We start from the raw sequence: 18,960 nt of genomic DNA on the forward strand, positions 1-18,960 counted from the left end.
TATTCATTGGGAAACGCAAGAGAGAATCGGTTGAAGTGGTTGCGGGAAGAGCTCGAAAGGAAACGTTCGTAATTTCAAATTGCATTTTTAAATTTTAAATACTCACCAACGGGGGATGAGTTGCAACCAAAATGCATGGAAAACGTTGCAAAATTTCAATGGCACTTCCAATTTAAGGAAGTATTCCCTTTAAAGCGTAAGCAGGGGCTTTACTAATTCCTCATAAAGTAATAGACCTACATCTCTCAAACCAAGTTATTAGTCATACCAACTTATTTACTGCCCCGCAATCTTTAAAATGACCTTTTTTTTTATTATTTTTGCTAATTTTCAGATTAAGCAGATTAAGTAAAGCCTGTGTTCTGGCTGAAAAGTGCGTATTGAATTTCCTTCGCTGTGGAAAGCGAACGTGATTAAATAGTAAGTGAGGAGTGGCTGGCAGGGAACTAGATTTGCTTTGCAAGTTCAAACAAAAATCTAATTTAAATGGCTAGAAAGTCTGGAGAGATCTGAAGTGAGTTGGGTAGGAAAATGAGGCACGTGTGTCTGTGGACTGCTCATTTCGCTTGTTTACGCATCACATTTGCCATCAAGCATACGCCGAGTGGGCCAGCCAAACATAGAGGGTCAGCGGCGAAATGTGAAACTGGAGCGAACCGCTTACGTAAGTGATTGGACTTAAATGCCGGAAAATGGTTAACTGGCAAGCGTTAAGTCTGCATATCACATCACTGATGTGATCAAGCGTCCATGTCAATTGCAGCGTGCAGCAGCGTATAAATAACTGACCGAGTGCCACAGCCGATCATTCAGCTCCACTCGACAAGATGAACGTATTCCAAGGTTGTGTGCTAGTTCTGCTGGGCCTGGTCCTCAGCTCTGTGGATGCACAGATACCAACCCGCCAGGAAACGAAGGAGGACAAGGCTTGTGGTCCAGGCCGATACTACAGCTACGCACGGCACACTTGCCTGCCGTTCTAGTGCTGTGTCCAACGTTTTGCATATCTATAGAAGTCAAAAATGTAGATAATAAATGCACTGCAACTAAATACTACATGTGTTGGTGATCGGCAAAAGAGAGTGAACAAGCGAAAGCGCTGTAGCCGAGTGCCTGACTATCAGATACCCATTGCGCAGCCAAAGTGGTTGTAGGTCGCATTCATAAAATGCCATTTACAGGACTACTTACTTCTAGCACCCATCGGCCTATTCGCGTATTAACTGTGTTTTTTCATTTGCATAGCTTCAGAAAATAACTAGATTTTCCCTTATGAATAAATGGTAAGCTCAATGGGCCATTATTTCAGCGACCTTCAGCAGCTCTGCATCCACAAGGACGTGGGAGGGCTTTCTTGAATGCACAACCTTATGCCTCCTTCGCTGCTCGTTAATTAATTCACCCCTAAGAAGAACGGCTTCCAGTCCCAGGAAGCCGCAGTACAAGCCAACTTGTTATGGCTTATTAATTTTGCATGCAGCCGCGGCTGCAGTCAGGCCAACGTCATGTAAACATGTGCAGGATTCCACTGGCTTCTGCTCTGTATCCAGGGGATCCTGTGCTGGCAACTGGCAACTGGCAACTGGGAACTGGCAACTGGGAGCTCCTGCCCGGAAAAGACAGCCTGATGGGCCTCTCATCAGGAAGTTTAAGCCTGCTCGAGGCAGATTTATTGCATTTAAATGCGGGCTCTGGATTGCGCCCAATCGGTTAACTGGCCGAGAACACAGATTTAATTTCAAATATTTACTATTATCAGCGGGGAGGCAGTGCAACGTTTTTCTGTGTGCCGCTGGCATAAAAATTATATTTACTGACTGAATGAAAGTTTTCTGCTTGCCTGCTTTATTATTTGTTACGCTCTTGCGTTTAATTCAGTAGCCCATATTTACTTTCCATTCGGTTTCAGTTAAGCTTTTAGATTGCCATTGTAAAGCAAGTTCGATTGAAGCGCTTTGGTGTTTTCACTTTGAATTCTAACTTTTTTCCGCCTTTGTAATAACAATATTTCAATTGCCAAGCATAGTTGTAGGCACACCTCAATTAAATGTATTTGCATGTTGTTCGATTTTGCTTTATGCAGAGTTAACCGAATTATTCATATCATTTAATTAGCATCCTCAATGAGCAAAATATCGCTTATGACTCACAATTAAGCAAAGAGCTAATTAAAATAAATTGTATTCCGCTCGAATATGGTTGTGTTAATACAAACGCAATTGAAACTCTATGATTGCTGAATGAAATTAACAATCCATTTAAGGTTCCACTTGATTGTTCTCTAAGCTCCGCGTAAAATGATTTCAATCCACTGGGCTAAGCTCATCGCGCATATCATTCATCAACCTCAAGTGCCGCCCATAATGTCCGCTTTCGAAAAACAATCCAATATTTAAGCTTCTGTTTTATGGTCATCGACAGAAGTCCAAACATTGGCAGCTATTGTGACAGTTGCTGCCTGTCGCAACTGGCCAACTGGGCAGAATAATAGTCGCTTCTAACCCCTTGCGTCCTGTGGAGTCCTGTGGAGTCCTGTGGATACGTCACAAATGAGTGCGTCGTGCGAGGAGCATCCTGCATTCCCATTTTCCTGAAATACAAACAAAGCATAAATTTTAACGAGCTTGTCAGGCGAAACAGGCGAAACGGGCGGGGCAACAGCCACTTTGTACTGCGATATCGGCGCATCATTATATAATTGACTCCCTGATGCCTGGATGTCGAGCAGTTTATCACTTTGTTGTCGGCGATGCGCAGCTAATAATGCTGATGGCCTCGATACGAGTTGCCTGATTATGGAGATGGGAGGATGCTTATCTGGCTGAGATTCACTGAGTTAAGGTAAGCAGGTCAGCCCGTCTGGGCCTTAAATCGAATTGCATTTATACAATTTTGATTAGACCTGCTAGTCTTAAGCATAAAGTTCGGATCAGTTCATTAAAATTGTGTTTTTAGCTCTCCAGTGCAGCAACTTGAACTTGACATATAAATACTCTGCCTGTGGTCAGGGAATTGCAAAATTTGACTGTTTGTTGTCAGCTGCTTGTTAATGCGAATTTGCTGGCTTTAATCAAATTTATAATGTACACACATGGCCTGTTAAAAAATTCATGTTTCCCTAACGCAGATGTGCAAATGGAGTGTGCTGAATTTATTGAAAAAATGTGCACCAAAACTGAAACCCTTACACAAGGCAGTCATTTTTCATCTGAAGTGACGTTGATTGGTGAAGTGAGTTCAGCCGAGGTCAAGTGCCTACTTCCTATAGTACTGCTCAACCTTCAAATATTACATCCCAGCCGCCTTTGTGGCTTGCCTTAGCCAAAATACATATATTTTTTGAGTTAAGCCACAAAAATATGTTCTTTTTACCACACGCTTGCCTCTCTTCCCTCGAGCTCGCAACTTTTCCCAGCAAATATTTGGGCTGTGAACCTGCCGCAAAGTTTTCCCTGTGACAAGACCATGAGCACATATCAAGAAGCCTCGCCGTGTGTCGGCAGATATCAAACAACGTGACTTGCCAACGGTTCTCGAGTCCTTGTTGATATTCAAGCGCTTAAATTGATTACGCAATCTTTCAGTCCTTATTCCTTGTAATTATACCCTCACCAAGGGCCAACCCTCTTAGATCGACGAGGTTAAGCTTCCGAATTGTAACCAATAATTTTTAAAAATACAGTAAATTATTTTTAAATTACTGGGTTTCTGTAAAACTTTTTGCATACAATTTTGCCGATACACTTAAAGGGTATTTTAAAGTTTTTGCGAGTCCTAATTAAGTTTTTTGCTCTTCATATCGGAAATCGGAAATTTAATCCGTTTACTTGGCAATTTGGGCGGATGTTTGTTGTAGATTCTTTGGTTTGCGGCTCAATCATTTTAATGGCAGACTCGTGTTAGGCCTTGTTGGAAATTCACTTCATGGATACACCCACTCGTGCACCCATTGCTACCAGGACACGTCGTGAATCCTTTGCGGGTTTCGCTGCCACCAACAATAGCCATAAATCGACAATTTCAGTTTGATTTTTCGTTGTTGTCTTTGCGCAACATTAAAAATTAATTAAGCTGTGAAAAAAGCACACGAGTATAAATGAAAAGCAAACAGCATTTCGGTATTTGCCTCACTGCGGAAATTCAGTTAATTGATCCGTTCACGCTTTGTTAAATATTTAATTTGCTTAAACTGCACTTTTAATGGTAAGTACGCTTAATTTCAGAGCGCCGAACAAATAATCTAATATGCAACATAATTTAAAAGTGTACGTAGTGTCACACAATTAAAACGCAACGCGCTAAACACTCAAAAGTATTTCCGTGTACTTCAATTCAAAAAATGTATAATTTTCATTAAGATTGCTCGATATGCCTAATTTTAATATACATTTTTCCTAATTTATGACAATAAATAGGATATTTTAAAAGCAATCTTAATGCATTTTGCAAATTGCCGTGTCAACGTTAGTGTTATTTATCATCTTTCGGCGATGTCATTAAACCTATGACGGATTCCGTGCACAATGGAACCGAGGACTTAAAATATGCTCAGATAAAATGTGCTCAGCTATTTGAGTTGTGAATACGTATACGCCCCGTATGCGCTCCACTTTCGCGTGGCAAACTTTAAATGAAGAAAGCAAACGAGAAAAGGCAGCCTAGTCCTGCATGCGACATCCAAAGCTCGTGGGGCGGAAAATCCATTTATCATATGTCTGCTGTCTGTATGCGAATGTTTTTTTACGACTGAAAAAGTAACGAAAGACACTTGATGCGCGATATTTACATGACAAAAACTAGCGGCAGGTGCATGAAATAAATGATGACTCCACAGTTGGCATACCGATGGCACCGAGAGCCTCGAACGCGTCATATTCAAATTACTTTCGCCTCGAGTATCTATAAGTGTGGCCATGGTGTAGACAGTGTTTCCGATATCACATATACGCGCATGTTTTGACTGTAAATATGTATGTTTCTGCTCCCTCTGCTTGCCGGGAATGCCGCTGATAATAAAGGTCGTGATGATAACGACGATGACGATGCTCTGATCATTTGTGTTCTCTATGTGTTCATGGGTGCGTGAAAGTCAGCCACGATACGAGGGCAATGACAAGGATTTACCGGGTTGAATGGGCCCTCGGGATAATACGCTAGTATGAATATTTATGCTGGCGCCTGTTTTTGTTTCTGTTCATCAGGTCTGAGACGAGGCAGCCAATTGAATGATTTACGGCCAGTCGGCCCATAAATTAACCACGTTAAGTGACATTCTCAAGTGGCTGCAGTGGTTTATCTGAAGTAAGCAATGCCTTTACTTGGGGTGCACCGCATTACTTTCATGGTACAAACTTAGAAAATTCGTTACAAAAAAAGAATGGTGCACCAAAAAGATAATTCTAATCATGCCACCATTTCAAAATATATTCCTCAATACAGAAAAAGTATATGTACTACAGTCTTTATTTAACAAATTAATAAAAAAACAATTTCCACAATTTCCATATCACTCAAATACTGGGTATAATTGGTGAAATGTACATATGTTTCAACCTGGCACCCGCAGTTAAAATCGCATAAATCAACACAAAGTTCTGTTGACATGACGACCATGTCAGACCCACCAACTCCTGTCGCCTGTCCGGTTCCGAAGCGATCTGGTTTCGGCTTTGGCCAGAAACCATGTCATACTGGCCAGATTTCCGCCGCAAGCCACACCAACATCCATAGAAAACGTGCAACAAATTCCACAATGAAATCCCAAAATCATTTAAAATGCATTCGCGCAACAGTAACGGCTGTTACTGCGGCTCTTTGAACAAACATGAGCAAATTGTCATTTCCCGTGATATGTTACCCATCATGTCACCAAATATTGAAGTCGATAGCCAAACGGTCCATGTGTTTGTTTTGAAACTACAATTTATATTAGGGTAAAATTGTTGTGAACATAAATTGGAAGGGTAACAATTAAAACAGGGTCAGCCTTTTGGAGTTAATCCAACGTGAAACTTGATAAAATAAACTAATATAAGATGGCATTTGTACAGCCCTATAAAACACCTATCCCTTATACGCTATGAATCGAAATATTTATTTGCTGTTAATGTTTCTAATGTAATTTAACTTCACTCGATAATATCCATTTAATCATTTCCCCACTGCTGACAAGAAATATACGAAATATCAATATAAACAAAAGTATAAAAAATTACTCAACGAAAAGTTTGTGAAAGCAAAAGATTCGGATCCATACTCAATATTGATATGAAACGTCAGTATTTGATTTGCAACCGATGTCCATGTATCATTGCGACGAACCCACGAATTAATTTAATAAAATAATATACGCGTTTTCAAGCTATATATTATTGTTGTTTTGATTAGTATATTTCATTGTTCAACATTTAAAATTAGAGTATACAACAAAATGTAAACATCAAGATAACGTTCATATAAGCAATTCAAAAGGCGACATTGAGGCTAATCAACTCACGTGTGTACCTGTGGATGCTCTAAATACAAAACAAAGTGTATGTGACGTTGTATGTAACCGCAAATAAGAAGAAAGGCTAGAAAATCAGACGAGTCCGAAAAATAAATGCAGCTTTCAGTAGTCAATCAAGCTCACGTCAGATCGGTTCACTGACTATACTTGAAATCTAGACCCTAAATAAATCTATACATATACGAGTATACAGAATGAATCGAGAGTGCTTAATCAGGGTTATTAGCTGCCTTTTGGCAGCCCTCTCCCAAGTTAATTGCCACAGCATTAGTGGTTCAAATGCCACCTTGAATCTACCTGAGATTCGGGGTGACAAGTTCCAGTACTTCGGCTTCGGAAGCAATATGCTGATCCGGAGGATCCACATCCAGAATCCATCGGCCGTGAGAGTCGGACCAGCCCTGCTACCCGATTTTCGATTGGACTTCGCCTTGGAATCATCCCGTTGGAACGGTTCTGTGGCGACCATCGTTCCCACCCAGGGTGATCATGTCTGGGGAACCCTCTGGGAGATCGATCTCACTAATCTGCCGGACATAGACGAGTAAGCTAAAGACAACCAGTACGATTCTCATTGCTCAATTTTAATCCGAAATGTTACATGTTGAAAGCATTTAGCAGCATCTATATTTACCAAGGCGGCTTAAGTTACTTCGACTTCTAATACCTCTTATTTATATATTTATCCAGCCAAGAAGGCGTTAGTCTAGGCATTTATGAGCCTCGCACCGTCTACGTGAAGCTCCGTGGTGAATCCGAACCAACTCCTGCCCGTGCTTATCTACTGACCAAGCAGCCAACGAGCAATCTCTACGAACTGCCAAAGGACTCCATTCCCTTATCCCGACAGCCCTCGAAGACATATCTCCAGTGCCTCGTAAAAGGCGCTATCGAGAGCTCCGTCCCGGAGGATTATGTTCAACGATTGAGGAGCATCAAGCATAATGGACGAGCTAACTCCGATATGGAGCGAAAGTTGGACCTGGGGAGTGTAACCCTCTAACTTTTCAGAGCATAAAATAAATGGGTTGATTTTCAGTATAAACACCCTTTAACATAAATTTGATGGATGGTGCCATTTACATTTTTATCAAATATCTAAGATTTCTCAAAACTTGTATAAATTCAGCCAAGTAATACAATACTAATGAAACTAAACTCTTGTAACTTGATTGAAAAGTTACTCCCATAGCATTTTCATTTATTAAGAAATATCTACAGAATAACAAAATTTTGGAATGGAGTCAGTCTTTTCATATATTGTATTTTCATTTTAAAGTTTTATCAGCTCACATTGCTTTGTAGGTAACTTACAATTGTAATGAGTAATAAAACAAGAAAACGGACATTTTATTATTTTTATATTTTCTTGATAAGCATCCCCAGAAAAGTTATTTATTTAATGAATTCCTAATTGTCCGTCTAAGGTGTCCCCACTGCACAGATCAAATATAAAAGTTTTACATTCACAACTAGGTTCACCTATTTAGTTCCCTGTAGGCTGTTCCCAGTCATTTATTTAGTTTCGAACCACTTATCAAATACACCACAAGAAAACTCAAAGAACTTGAAGCATTTCAAACTAAACTGCAAGAACTAAAAATATATGTTTTATATAAAGCGATTATAGACGATAATTAATTAATAATAATTGGATTAATTTTTAAAACCTTTCAATGTATATATCTTTGATTTATTTGCAAAAAGGTCATTGTTTAGTGTTAAAGCTAAATAATGAAAAAAAAAATATATTTGTAATTACAAAGCCTTCGGCGCATCTCCATCCCTATAATCGAGAATTTAGACAAAGCGGCTGCAATCTGTTTACCCACGTTATCGATAGGAAATTTGGCGAACAGTGTAGTTCTACAAAGCGATGTTATCATTTTGTCAGTCACATTTCACTTCAATCTGTCCGTCCGTCTTAAAAGTGTACACAGAATTCAGGGTTGACGTGTTATATTTTCATGAAATTTAAAGTAAGTGCCATAATAACGACTTTTTGTGTGTAAAATTGGTGTAAGAATGCCAAGTGGTATAGAAATAAAAATAAAAATTATTCCAGGGAACAGCTGATTTGATTTACGATTTAAAAGCTCAGCTACTATAAGCTTTTCTAACAGCTGGACTGTTCAATTTGTTATCGACATGAAGACAATAGTAAAAGTAGAGTTTTTATTTCATTAAATTTGTATACTACACTTATTCTAATCATTTTGTTTTGTGAAATGTTTTAATTCTAATATTAAAAATTGCTGCAATAAAAGGGCAAAGCTTTACATTTTAATTGCTCTATCCAATACATCAACCATTATAAAGACTGCTTGCCGTTCTTGCCAGACAAGCAGTTCAATGTTTTAGATGCACTGTCTTACCAACGGCCTGTGCTATCAAAACTGTACCAATTACTCGTAGAGTAAAAGGGTATACTAGATTCGTTGTAAGTGTCCCTCCCACAATTATGAAACATTTTTTTATTTATTCAAATTATTAATATAATACTTAATACACATACTTTTACTCTATTTTAATTCCATTTTCAGGTACACCTGCTTACTACTATGGGAACTAAATTCTTTTATTTCGGTTTCGGTAGCAATATGCTAGCCAGTCGGATTCATATACAAAATCCAACTGCAAAGAGGATTGGTGTCGGTAAATTAGAGGTAAGAGGTAAATATTGGTGTTTTAAGTTAAACTTGTTTATACCCAACATGACATCTTTGCCACGCTAATAAAACAAACTGTCGATGATAGAATATCGAATATTTGTGAGTTGTGTTGCTAAAAGTTGTATATGTATAACACAATGAAATTATTTATGGAATATTATTCGTAGAACTACAGGCTAGACTTTCACACAGGATCGAAGAATTGGCTGGGCGCTCCTGCTACAATTGTACCCACTCCAGGATCACATGTGTACGGAGCCATTTGGGAGATTGACATGTGCAACCTAAAGGATTTGGATGAGTAGGTCTCGCACCGTTGTTTTTAAAATATTAAATGTGCCATGTTTCTTAGCCAGGAGAGTGTGCCCGATGGCGTCTATACTCCGATTAGTGTGCCCGTTCACCCATTGAACACTGATACAAGCATCACCTGTCGTGCCTATCACTTGACCAATCAGCCCCAAACAGACCTCCATGCTGGAGGTGGCCAGGAAGTCATTCCACTCGACCGCCAGCCTTCGCAAACGTACCTGAAAGTTTTGGTAAAAGGAGCTACGGAATCCGGAGTCCCGGAGGATTACATCAAATGGCTGAGGGGCATCAAGCACAATGGCAAAGAAGTGGCAGCTATGGAGGCAAAACTGGAATTGGATAAAGTGCAACTTGGCTGATCAGATAAATATAACAATCATGATTTCTTATGGTTAAATGTATTAAAACGAAGACCCCTCATTATATATTTTTGAATTATAAAAAAATTATAAAGAAAGCATTACTTTTACTTCTCCTTGACTTCCTTAAAATTTCCAGAAATCTTTACCAAGACTTTGATTACCGGGCCCCAGAAAAATGCTTTTGTCGCAAAGCTGAATTTAATTAATTTGAATCACTTATTTATGATGATTGCCAATTTCCCGTCTGCACCCCATTCAGAAAATGGCCGAAAATTTTCTCGGGAAAAGGAAAACAAAAGTTTTGAGTTTTGCCCATCGACTGGCTCTCGCCAAAAGTGCAATTAAAGTGCAATTTAGTGAGCACTCCAGGAAAAAGACGCTGCTCCTGATGATGATGTTCCACGAGGCTAACGAAGCTTATCCAACAGGGCGATCCCGTCTGCTGTCTTATTAATTTAAATTTGAAGTTTTCGGCTATGGCTGAGAATGGGACTGAGGCACTCCTGTTCAGAGTCCTTTTAGCACCTTTCGCTGCTGCACATTTGCATATTGTTCGGGGAAAAGCTTTTGGCCACTTGGCGTCCAACTTGTGTGTGCCAGAGTAATAATAAACATAATTTCCTATTTCTGGCAAACTTCCCTCTGTATACCTTACACCAAGAAAAACAATCCCGATTGTTATAATACATATTCAGTAGAATATTCGGAGAGATTCACTTGTTTGTGCTTTAAAATGAGATGTATATTAAAATAAATGTTAAAAAAAGGTTTGGCAGAGATTTGTTTTATGACTTATTTTTTGTAAGTACAATTTGGTAGCACGAGTGCAGTTAATACTATCACAGTGCAAATTTACTTGCCAGTTAGCAGCTAATTCCAGTTGCACCAACTGGCAGCTGACCCTCGAGCAAAAGTTGTTGTGTAGGTGGCAAATAAGAGTCTGCCCTCCGACTTTAACAAAGTAAAAACTTCGTTTGGAGCTCTTGTTGCGGTTTGTTCACTTTGTGCAGTTGTAAATTAAATTTGCAAACGGTCGGTAGTTTATAATCGTTTGGGAATTGAAATGCAGTCGAGTCGATTTTTAGCCCAAGTCGCAAAACTTCTGCTTCGTTGTCGGCATCTTGGTCAAAGTTTTGGCCCAACATTTTTATTACATTTGTGGCGCCTCCGTCGAGCTGGCAGCTCCGGCTTCGGCTTGGCTTTGAGTTTGAGTGCGATGTGCACTTGTACTCCACTCGTTCTCAACTCGGCCATTAATTATTTAAAATGCTCGGCGCCATAACCATTTAGACGAGTCTCGTTGCTGTAACATGTGCCAATGGCAACACCGACTCCAGGCCACAAAGTAAACGACGACACCAGGATACCAGGACACCAGGACTCCAGGACACCAGGAGCAGGGACACAAATAACGACAAACGCCCTGGTGCTGTTGTAATCATAAAAGTTTACGATTTTAAAAAACAAGCATTGCAATGGTGCTCCTTACACCTTAGTGGACCTGCGCCGTTGGACTATAAAATACTGTGTAAAACAAATAAAACATTAAGCAATTTGGTTTGGATACATCTAGTTACTATGATTAGGAGTCTATAATTTGCATAATTCCCCAATTTTTTGCATACATCTCAAGAAGTTATGTAAGAACAGCCCAAAGCGATTCAGTAGCCAATGTACTCCCGCTGCAGAGCAACCCAAATCAGGCTGACAAGTGACAAACAGCTGCAGAGCAGCGGGCATCGAGGCCACAGGACGAAAGGTCGATGAGGCTCAGCTGCTAGTGGCGCATTCTGCGGGAACGGGAATTTAATTAAAATCAAGCACCCCAACCCCACCGTGCCACACCTTCCGCCGCAGCTCAGCGCGTCGTTTAGTTTCAATCAAAGTAGCGACAAACACTCAAAAAGGACAAAAATTTTACGCAAATTGACAACAGAAGCGACGACAGCGAAAACAAGCGGGAAATGAGGCTGCGCAGCCCAAATGCCATGTCAATAAAAATAAAAACTGTTCCAGAGCGTCCCATCTTGTCAGTTGGTCGTAATTGAAACTCATTAGCGTGCATTTTAGTGGCAAGCCAACCCTTTTTTCGGGGCTTTTCCCTGCTCCATGGCGCTTCTGCCCCTCCCCAGTGGGCGGCTTGCAACACTCTGAGTTGGATCCGGTTTCGGTGGTGGTTATATGTGGTGCGTGCGGTTTATGTGGTAAGTGTGTCATCATTATGACTGCCACCGAGTTTTTTCCCTTTTTTGTTGGACACTTCAGCGTGAGAGTTTGTTCGATGTGGCCACAGGGCTTTTTCATCTTTAAATGCTGGAAAACAATGTGTTCAATGTGAAAAGAGTTGAACAAATGGGCTCAATGTGTACTATTTAAAGGAACCAATTCTAATGTCGTTTACTGCAAAATCTGCAAACAGTACTTACTTGTTGCACGACAACTAACAATATATTTTCAATAAAGAATTCCACCATTTTTTACTTAGTTCATCATCAGCGTCTTTAGGATTTGATACGTACGAGCTACAGTTAAATAAATTAATTTATTAGCTTTACGACCTCAATCAGCTGTTGTAAATCAAACTGCAGACAATCTGAAGAACCCACTATATGCTGTAGTTCCAGAATGGTTCAAGTCGCTTGCACAAAGCGACCACAAATCATCATTAATTGGCTTGTCAGTGGCACAAAGGATTAAAAAGCGCACAAACCGCATCGAGGCGAGTCCAAAACTTCTCTAATTTGACATGAAAACTAAAAAGAACCCACACACCTACCAGAATTCCATCCCCCACCGGAAACCAAATAAATTTTAATTGAAGAACTTGGCTAGTCCCTGTAATTATGCTTCACACACAAGGCGTCAAAGGCCCCACGGGACTGGCGGGGGGTTATGGAAAACTGGGGGAATGGAAAACCTTTTAACGGACCCAAGTGAAATTCAATTTGGCCGCCTAAGAAAATCAGCCAAGAAAAGGAACTGAACTTGATGGCACATTTGCATTTAGTTTCGAACAGTTCAAAGTGTTTAGAAGTTTCCTGCTGTTGGAAAACTATTAATTTCCAAAGCAGAAACACTTTCGATTAGCCGCCGCCTCCTGGGAAAACTGAAAGGAATAAACTTGAGCAGGGGGCCAACTATTCCCCAGGCAATTCTCAGTGGAACTTCGCATGACATTCCATATTATACATATGACATATTGTATTATTCACATGGCAGAAGGTCTTAGCTTCACAGAACTGCTTACCATACTAAAAAAGAAATTTATGTTGGAATGTATAATATTCGTTTGTATACTGGAAAAGAATAATGAAGCGAAAACTGCCGCGGGCTGCGATGCACAAATAAAAGCAAAAAATGCAATCGGAATCTGGGCGCAGACACGCTAATCAAATTAGGCGCAATATTTGGTTTTCATATTCCGGCTTCCGGAGGTGGAGATCGGCTGAAATGCAACCGGCGACTGGCCGCGGGCATTAATTACACTTAAATGCTGACCACATGCCAGGATTCGACAGAGACACAAAGTCAATAACTTGGCCAAGTGCAGCCCTAAGCCCGTTCCACGTGGTCCAAGTCCACTTGGCTTGTCCAATTTCCCTTGAGGCTGCCAACGGCGGCTGCATTTTTGACAAATTCTCTTGACACGCATGCAGTGTCAACAAGGCGTGGCACAAGGGGCGGCGGACTGCGATTAAATCATTAAATTCATACGCTCCACGGGTTGCACTTTTCTCATTTTGCACTGGCGCTTTGTTCAGCTCTGCACTGGACAAATTCGCAAAAAGCTTTTCATTATAGCAAAAATAAGAAATTAATTAATTAGGGCAGGGGAATAACCATCGCCCTAATTACAGCACATGAACTGTTGAGACCCTAATTATTTGTAAAACTTATTTGCAGTGGCATTTATTTTTCCCGGTGCAGTACTACTCCATCTGAGCTTGACCGCCACCCTAGGAGATTGTCACTTGCTGATTATTTGGTTTCCGTTTTCATTAAAATGCACACATCCCTTCGTCCTGCAGCAATGCTTGCACTCCTTTGCCCTTTTAAATGCAATCCCGGGTTTGAGTAAATGCTTTTGGGGCATTTTTTAATTAAACGACATGCAGCGCAGCCTGGATTTTATGTCACCACCTCGCGCCGTGGGCGGCGCTGCAGCTTTTTGTGGCACGTGCAATATGACAAATATTTTAGGCACACAATGCAGTCCGGGAGTGGCTATTGGTGGCTCCAAAGTGGCAAGAAAGTCGCCGGAGTGCTGACCAACGGATGACTAATTCCTGTCACGCTGCTTTCGATTATGGTTCGATTTCTTTACCACATTTAAATAAAAGTGATATTTATACCAGTTACTACAAAAGATTCGTTGAAAAGAACAGACAACATTATTATTAAGACCCCATATAGAAAAAAATGTAATAATTACACTGTTACCAACTTACCCCTTTCAATTCCGTTAAAATCCGGAATGGGACCAGAGAAACTTGATTAATATTTGAGTGCATCATTTTGCCATAATTTTACACCGTTTCGCCGCGTTTCCGCACAAATAGGCGCGCATTGCAAACAGTGCATTAATGTTAAGTTGCACAAGTGAATGAAAAATAAATTTTACATTTTCATTTTGGCAGTTGCGCTTAAAAGCTTTTCCGGCAGCGGCTGAAAGGGTCGAAACGCAGGGCCAAAAGCGTCGTAACCGAAGCTTCGCTGTAGGCCACGGCTGACTTCCTGCCAGATTTCCTGGCCAACCCCCCTGCCCCCCTCCTCGCACACAGCACACTAAATAACCTTGTTAGCGTTTTTAATTAAAGGTGTAAATATTGATATTTACCCATGCAGACCTGTTAAAACCCCTGACGCCGGCGGCTGCTCGCGACTGGCGCGGAAATGCATTTTCGCGAAAAGTCAAATAAACTATGTGGAAATATGAGCTGGTTATTAAATACGGTTACGCGCGGCTTTCGTTTCGCCTTCTGTGCATAAATGTAGTGTTTTCCCGGATTGTGGGAAAACCCAGTGCAGCTTGACATGCAAATAGCGTAGTCAAGCTACAATAAATGTCCCTGTGAGTAAATATTGGATTATCAAATTTAATCTTGTAGGCTTGATGTTATATTTCGTCTTGGTGGGCCACAATGCTTTTAAATTTTTTTAAATTAGGGAATATACTTTACAAATAAATCAAAAGGCCTTATTAGTTTGTTTATTTTCGAACAAATATGTCATGATTTAGTTTGATGCTTTGGAAATATATTTAGCAGGATATTTGTTAACTAGAACTTAATATTTTAATTTAATAACGTAGTAATGCATAAAATCCACACTCATTCAAGCAAATGCTATGTTAATATTTGGGCAACATTAGGCCATAGTAAGCTTATGCCCGCCAACATATTTAACCAGTGCTAAATCCAGAACACGTTAGGATTTTCCCCTATCGCCGGTTTAGCCTTGCCACAAAATGAAGCCCTCCTGACATCCGCAGGCTATTAAAACGGCAAATGCACTCAAAGGCCATCCAGTGCGCATCAATAACGCACACTTGACGCTCCAAATTAAATAACCATCATCAGAATCAATAGAAATATTGCATAGAGCATAAAGGCCCCTCTAAAACACACATGCATCCCAAATCCCCAGCGGTGCGCCAGTGTCCTGGGCCCCAAATTGAGTTAACTCTGCCCTAAAAGCATGGCCCCACAATGTAAAAAGGACCTGTTAAGTTTTGTGCAAAAAATGTTAATTTTAATTAAGGCCTGCTATCGACACCCGAACAGACACGCTGCATTTCGAGGCACTCCACTCCACTCCACCCAGCTCCACTCCACACAGCTCCACTCCATCCAGCTCCACTCAGCTCAGCTCAACTCAACGGAACTCCAAAGTGCAATGCAGCGCAACTGATGCACTTTATGGACAGACCCGACTGGATTGGATTGAATTGGCTTGGCCAGGTGCACCGTGAGAAAAGGGAGAGACTACTCTGTGTCCTTGTAATACACAAGGCCTAATAAGTTGTATAATAATAAATACAACTGCAAGTGCTTCAATCTGCAATTTATGCCAAAACTCATAGTAGTTAACATACATGAACATATGTTATATATATTAATAATAATATAATATAATATTTTTATTTTTATTTAATATATAAATATTAATATTAATAATATTTTATTTTTATTTGTATTTAATATATTAATATTAACATTAATAATATTATTCCATGTATTCAGTCTTGAGAATCATATAACATGTATTGAGAACACTAAACATTTGATTAAGAAACATTAAATACTTGTTTATTAAATACTGACATTAAATCATATTAAATCCAATTCTAAAAATGTTTATTTCGAATATAAGATACCTTAAGCTAAAGATCTGCCTGTGTAAGGTTGGTCTGGGCTGGAAATGGAACCGGAATGGCGCCTGCTCCGGAATCGTGTTCATTGTGGTCGTGTCATGGACATGTGTAAACATTAACACAACATTGTTGCCCGCCCGCCGAGTGAGAGGGAGCGAGAGCGGCGTGCAGGATAGACAGAGAGGGCGACAGCAACGGACATTAGTTTGAAAGGCCGTGCAACAATTTGTTGCATACCACACGTCGTCAGCGGCAGCCATGCGTTGCTCTTTTATAGGACGCATGAAAGGGTATTCGAAGCAGGGCATCATAGTTCGGTTGTCCATTTAGTTGCACAAAAAGAAAAAAGGGAACTTTGTTCGCTTATTGACGTGTAGTAAATACTAAAATGCACAAAAATGGTGTGAAAGAGGCTTTACCATGTTCTCCAAAGGGTATGAGTAGGTCGGAGCATTGCTCTTTTTTCAAAATTTTATTTTCGCATATTGCAGGGCCACTTACAAATTTAAATTAGCGCTGGCCGAGTGAATTGCATTAGCGCGCTTTTTAATTCGCATCGTAAATATTTCAGCTCCATACCTATGAATTTTTCAGCATTTTAACGCGTTGGCCATGCCGATGATTATCCTGCGGCTTATCAGCGCCCAAACAGACGCAGGACATCCTGCCCCCCGCTCTCCCCTGCCCACCGACCCGCTTATTGAAAAGCAATTAAAAAATCCTGACGCCATGCGAGCGCGCAAATTATTGAATTATAATGCACTTGCGAGGACGAACTCGAGTCAGCTCATAAATATAAATAGATGTGTGCATTTTTAAGGCGCATCGACTGGCACCTTTTACTTGGGTTTAGGGACCTTTCATTTATTCGGAACTTCACAATTTGTCAAGTGTTAGAATTGAAAATGTAATAAATTTAAGCCGTAGAAGACTTGAAATGTAACACATTGAAATAAGAGCACATTGTGCGCAATTCGAAAGCCATCACTTTAATTTTAAGCTACACTTATGTGAAAATAATCCGGCTATCTGCTTATTGCTATTAAATTCTCATCTCGTCTGACCTCCCAGGACTCGGCTTGCTAATTGCGGCTATCGGATTACCAATGCCAAAAGCTGTTTTCAATAACAAAATGAAAAGCGAAGAGTGCAAAAATGAAATTTTATAATTGGCTTTTCGGAAAAAATGGCAACAAGAGTGGGAGCAGACTGCTTGCGTTGCATGCGAATATAATTAGCATAAAATAAAACAAACATCGCGACTCGCCAAAAATATTAAATTTCAAGCAATTAAAAAATGCGCAACGCTGAAAAGCGCGCCAAGGATTCGGGCCTCCAGGACAAAGGAATAAAAAGGGTTGCGACCAAGATCAAATTACTCGAAAAAGCAGTCCGAAGCGTAGACCCGTTTTTATGTGGCTAAGACAAACAAATAAATTGAGGCATTTTATTCGTGGCCCAAGAAGCTTACGGCCATAAACGCAATCAAAGCCAATCCAATGCAACGACTCGGCAAATAGTCGTAAAGGTCATAAAAATTGTCTTAAACGAAATGAGCCACCCTCCAGGGTAAGTACGCAATTTTTTTGGAAACTGTGAACAGAACGATAAAAATTTTCCCCTCAGCACCTGTGACCACAATTAAGCCGCGTTAAGCGTTTCCGGGAAAAATGAGGAGGAGGAAAACTTTGCCGCAGTCAAATTGAGTTAAAACTCGCCCGAAAAACTTTGCAGCGGCCAATTTTTTCTGACTTCGCCCATCGGTCGAGACCTCTACGTGCTGAAAGTTGGTAATTTAATTGAAGTTGTTAACAATTTTTTCCCTTCTTCCGGCAGCAATTATAAAAACTGAATTATATTTGGCAAATAGAAGACCACCACGGTCTAGAGGTGGCTTATTAAAATTTGTTGGAATATAATTAAACTCATGCTGAATTTAATTCCCAAGCTGACAAGGGTTTCTCTTCTCTAAAAAAGGGCTCACAAATTGAATTTAGCTGATTGGAGGCGGAAGTAGCCTCGATTAGCAGGTGCAGATTTTTCAAGGCAATATGTGTATTAAATATAAGGCTGTCAAATATCCCCCTTCCGCCTTTTTGTCTTTTCAATTTCGCGGCTATGTACAAAGAGCTACAAAGCTCGTATCTGGCAATACTACACATAATATGAAATATTTGACAACCTATTATTATTATAAATTACCTTCATCTAAACACTAAGACCTCACTACTCATTCCTCCTAACGTAAAATAATCGACGAAATTCACCTAAAAATATCCCTTGATATTAATCATCATTTTCCAAGGAGATTTACATTTTTTCGGCTGTGGGAACTGACTTAGTTAGTCCCTAATGGATATTCACATTATTGAATTGCCAGCAAGCCGTCATAGCCGTCAGTTGTGTTTTCAATTTGGCTACAATTCCTTGTGAGGCGAGCTTCAATCGGGAGTCAAATACTAATAACGACAGCAGGCAGGAAGTGGGTCCATTGTCAAGTATCAAATGTTTGGCCGAAGGCGGTACGGCAAAAAAAGAACGGAAATTACCATATCGAAATCAGAAAATAGAACATGACACCGGGGAAAGGACACACACCCAAATTATTTGTTTGGGGAAGCGAATCATTGCAATTATTTGCGGAATGCACTCGTGGAGGACTTTATTGAGGCGCAAAAGGAAATCGAGGCGAGCGAAAATTGAAACAAAATGAACAAATCGGGCAGCAAATTT

General features: G+C 40.2%; 3 protein-coding genes across 5 annotated transcripts; all 3 read left to right on the forward strand.

Annotated features, from left to right (window-relative positions):
- The first annotated feature begins 793 nt into the window (after positions 1-793).
- LOC113563915 lies at positions 794-1,053 on the forward strand. The gene has a single exon (XM_026977301.1). It carries the CDS (start codon positions 828-830, stop codon positions 981-983), a length of 156 nt encoding a protein of 51 aa, XP_026833102.1. The 5' UTR covers positions 794-827; the 3' UTR covers positions 984-1,053.
- A 5,531-nt stretch (positions 1,054-6,584) lies between these two features.
- Positions 6,585-7,854, forward strand: LOC6546438 (gamma-glutamylcyclotransferase). Its single transcript, XM_001972806.2, has 2 exons — positions 6,585-7,052; positions 7,199-7,854. The coding sequence occupies exons 1-2, from the start codon at positions 6,703-6,705 to the stop codon at positions 7,509-7,511; spliced, it is 663 nt and encodes a 220-aa protein (XP_001972842.1). The 5' UTR covers positions 6,585-6,702; the 3' UTR covers positions 7,512-7,854.
- A 490-nt stretch (positions 7,855-8,344) lies between these two features.
- On the forward strand, positions 8,345-9,933 carry LOC6546302 (gamma-glutamylcyclotransferase). 3 transcript variants are annotated; one of them, XM_001972807.3, is made up of 4 exons: positions 8,345-8,487; positions 9,052-9,174; positions 9,348-9,481; positions 9,533-9,933. In XM_001972807.3, exons 1-4 carry the CDS (start codon positions 8,476-8,478, stop codon positions 9,849-9,851), a joined length of 588 nt encoding a protein of 195 aa, XP_001972843.2. In that variant the 5' UTR covers positions 8,345-8,475; the 3' UTR covers positions 9,852-9,933. The 3 variants fall into 3 exon arrangements, with proteins under 3 accessions (XP_001972843.2, XP_026832746.1, XP_026832747.1); XM_026976945.1 differs by having other exon boundaries at positions 9,052-9,181; positions 9,373-9,481; positions 9,533-9,909; XM_026976946.1 differs by lacking the exon at positions 8,345-8,487 and having other exon boundaries at positions 9,122-9,174; positions 9,373-9,481; positions 9,533-9,909.
- The last annotated feature ends 9,027 nt before the right edge of the window (positions 9,934-18,960 follow it).

The sequence above is a fragment of the Drosophila erecta genome, unplaced genomic scaffold, assembly GCF_003286155.1.
Source record: "Drosophila erecta strain 14021-0224.00,06,07 unplaced genomic scaffold, DereRS2 tig00000021-arrow-pilon, whole genome shotgun sequence".
NCBI lineage: Eukaryota > Metazoa > Arthropoda > Insecta > Diptera > Drosophilidae > Drosophila > Drosophila erecta.

What these genes read in the sequence shown, in the direction of transcription:
- LOC113563915 (XM_026977301.1), top strand. Translation starts at nt 828, where the DNA reads ATGAACGTATTCCAAGGTTGTGTGCTAGTTCTGCTGGGCCTGGTCCTC.
- LOC6546438 (XM_001972806.2), top strand. Translation starts at nt 6,703, where the DNA reads ATGAATCGAGAGTGCTTAATCAGGGTTATTAGCTGCCTTTTGGCAGCC. An exon ending in AATCTGCCGGACATAGACGA is followed by an intron (nt 7,053 to 7,198) that starts GTAAGCTAAAGA and finishes ATATTTATCCAG; the next exon opens with CCAAGAAGGCGTTAGTCTAG.
- LOC6546302 (XM_001972807.3), top strand. An exon ending in TTGGTGTCGGTAAATTAGAG is followed by an intron (nt 9,175 to 9,347) that starts GTAAGAGGTAAA and finishes TATTATTCGTAG; the next exon opens with AACTACAGGCTAGACTTTCA. An exon ending in AACCTAAAGGATTTGGATGA is followed by an intron (nt 9,482 to 9,532) that starts GTAGGTCTCGCA and finishes CATGTTTCTTAG; the next exon opens with CCAGGAGAGTGTGCCCGATG.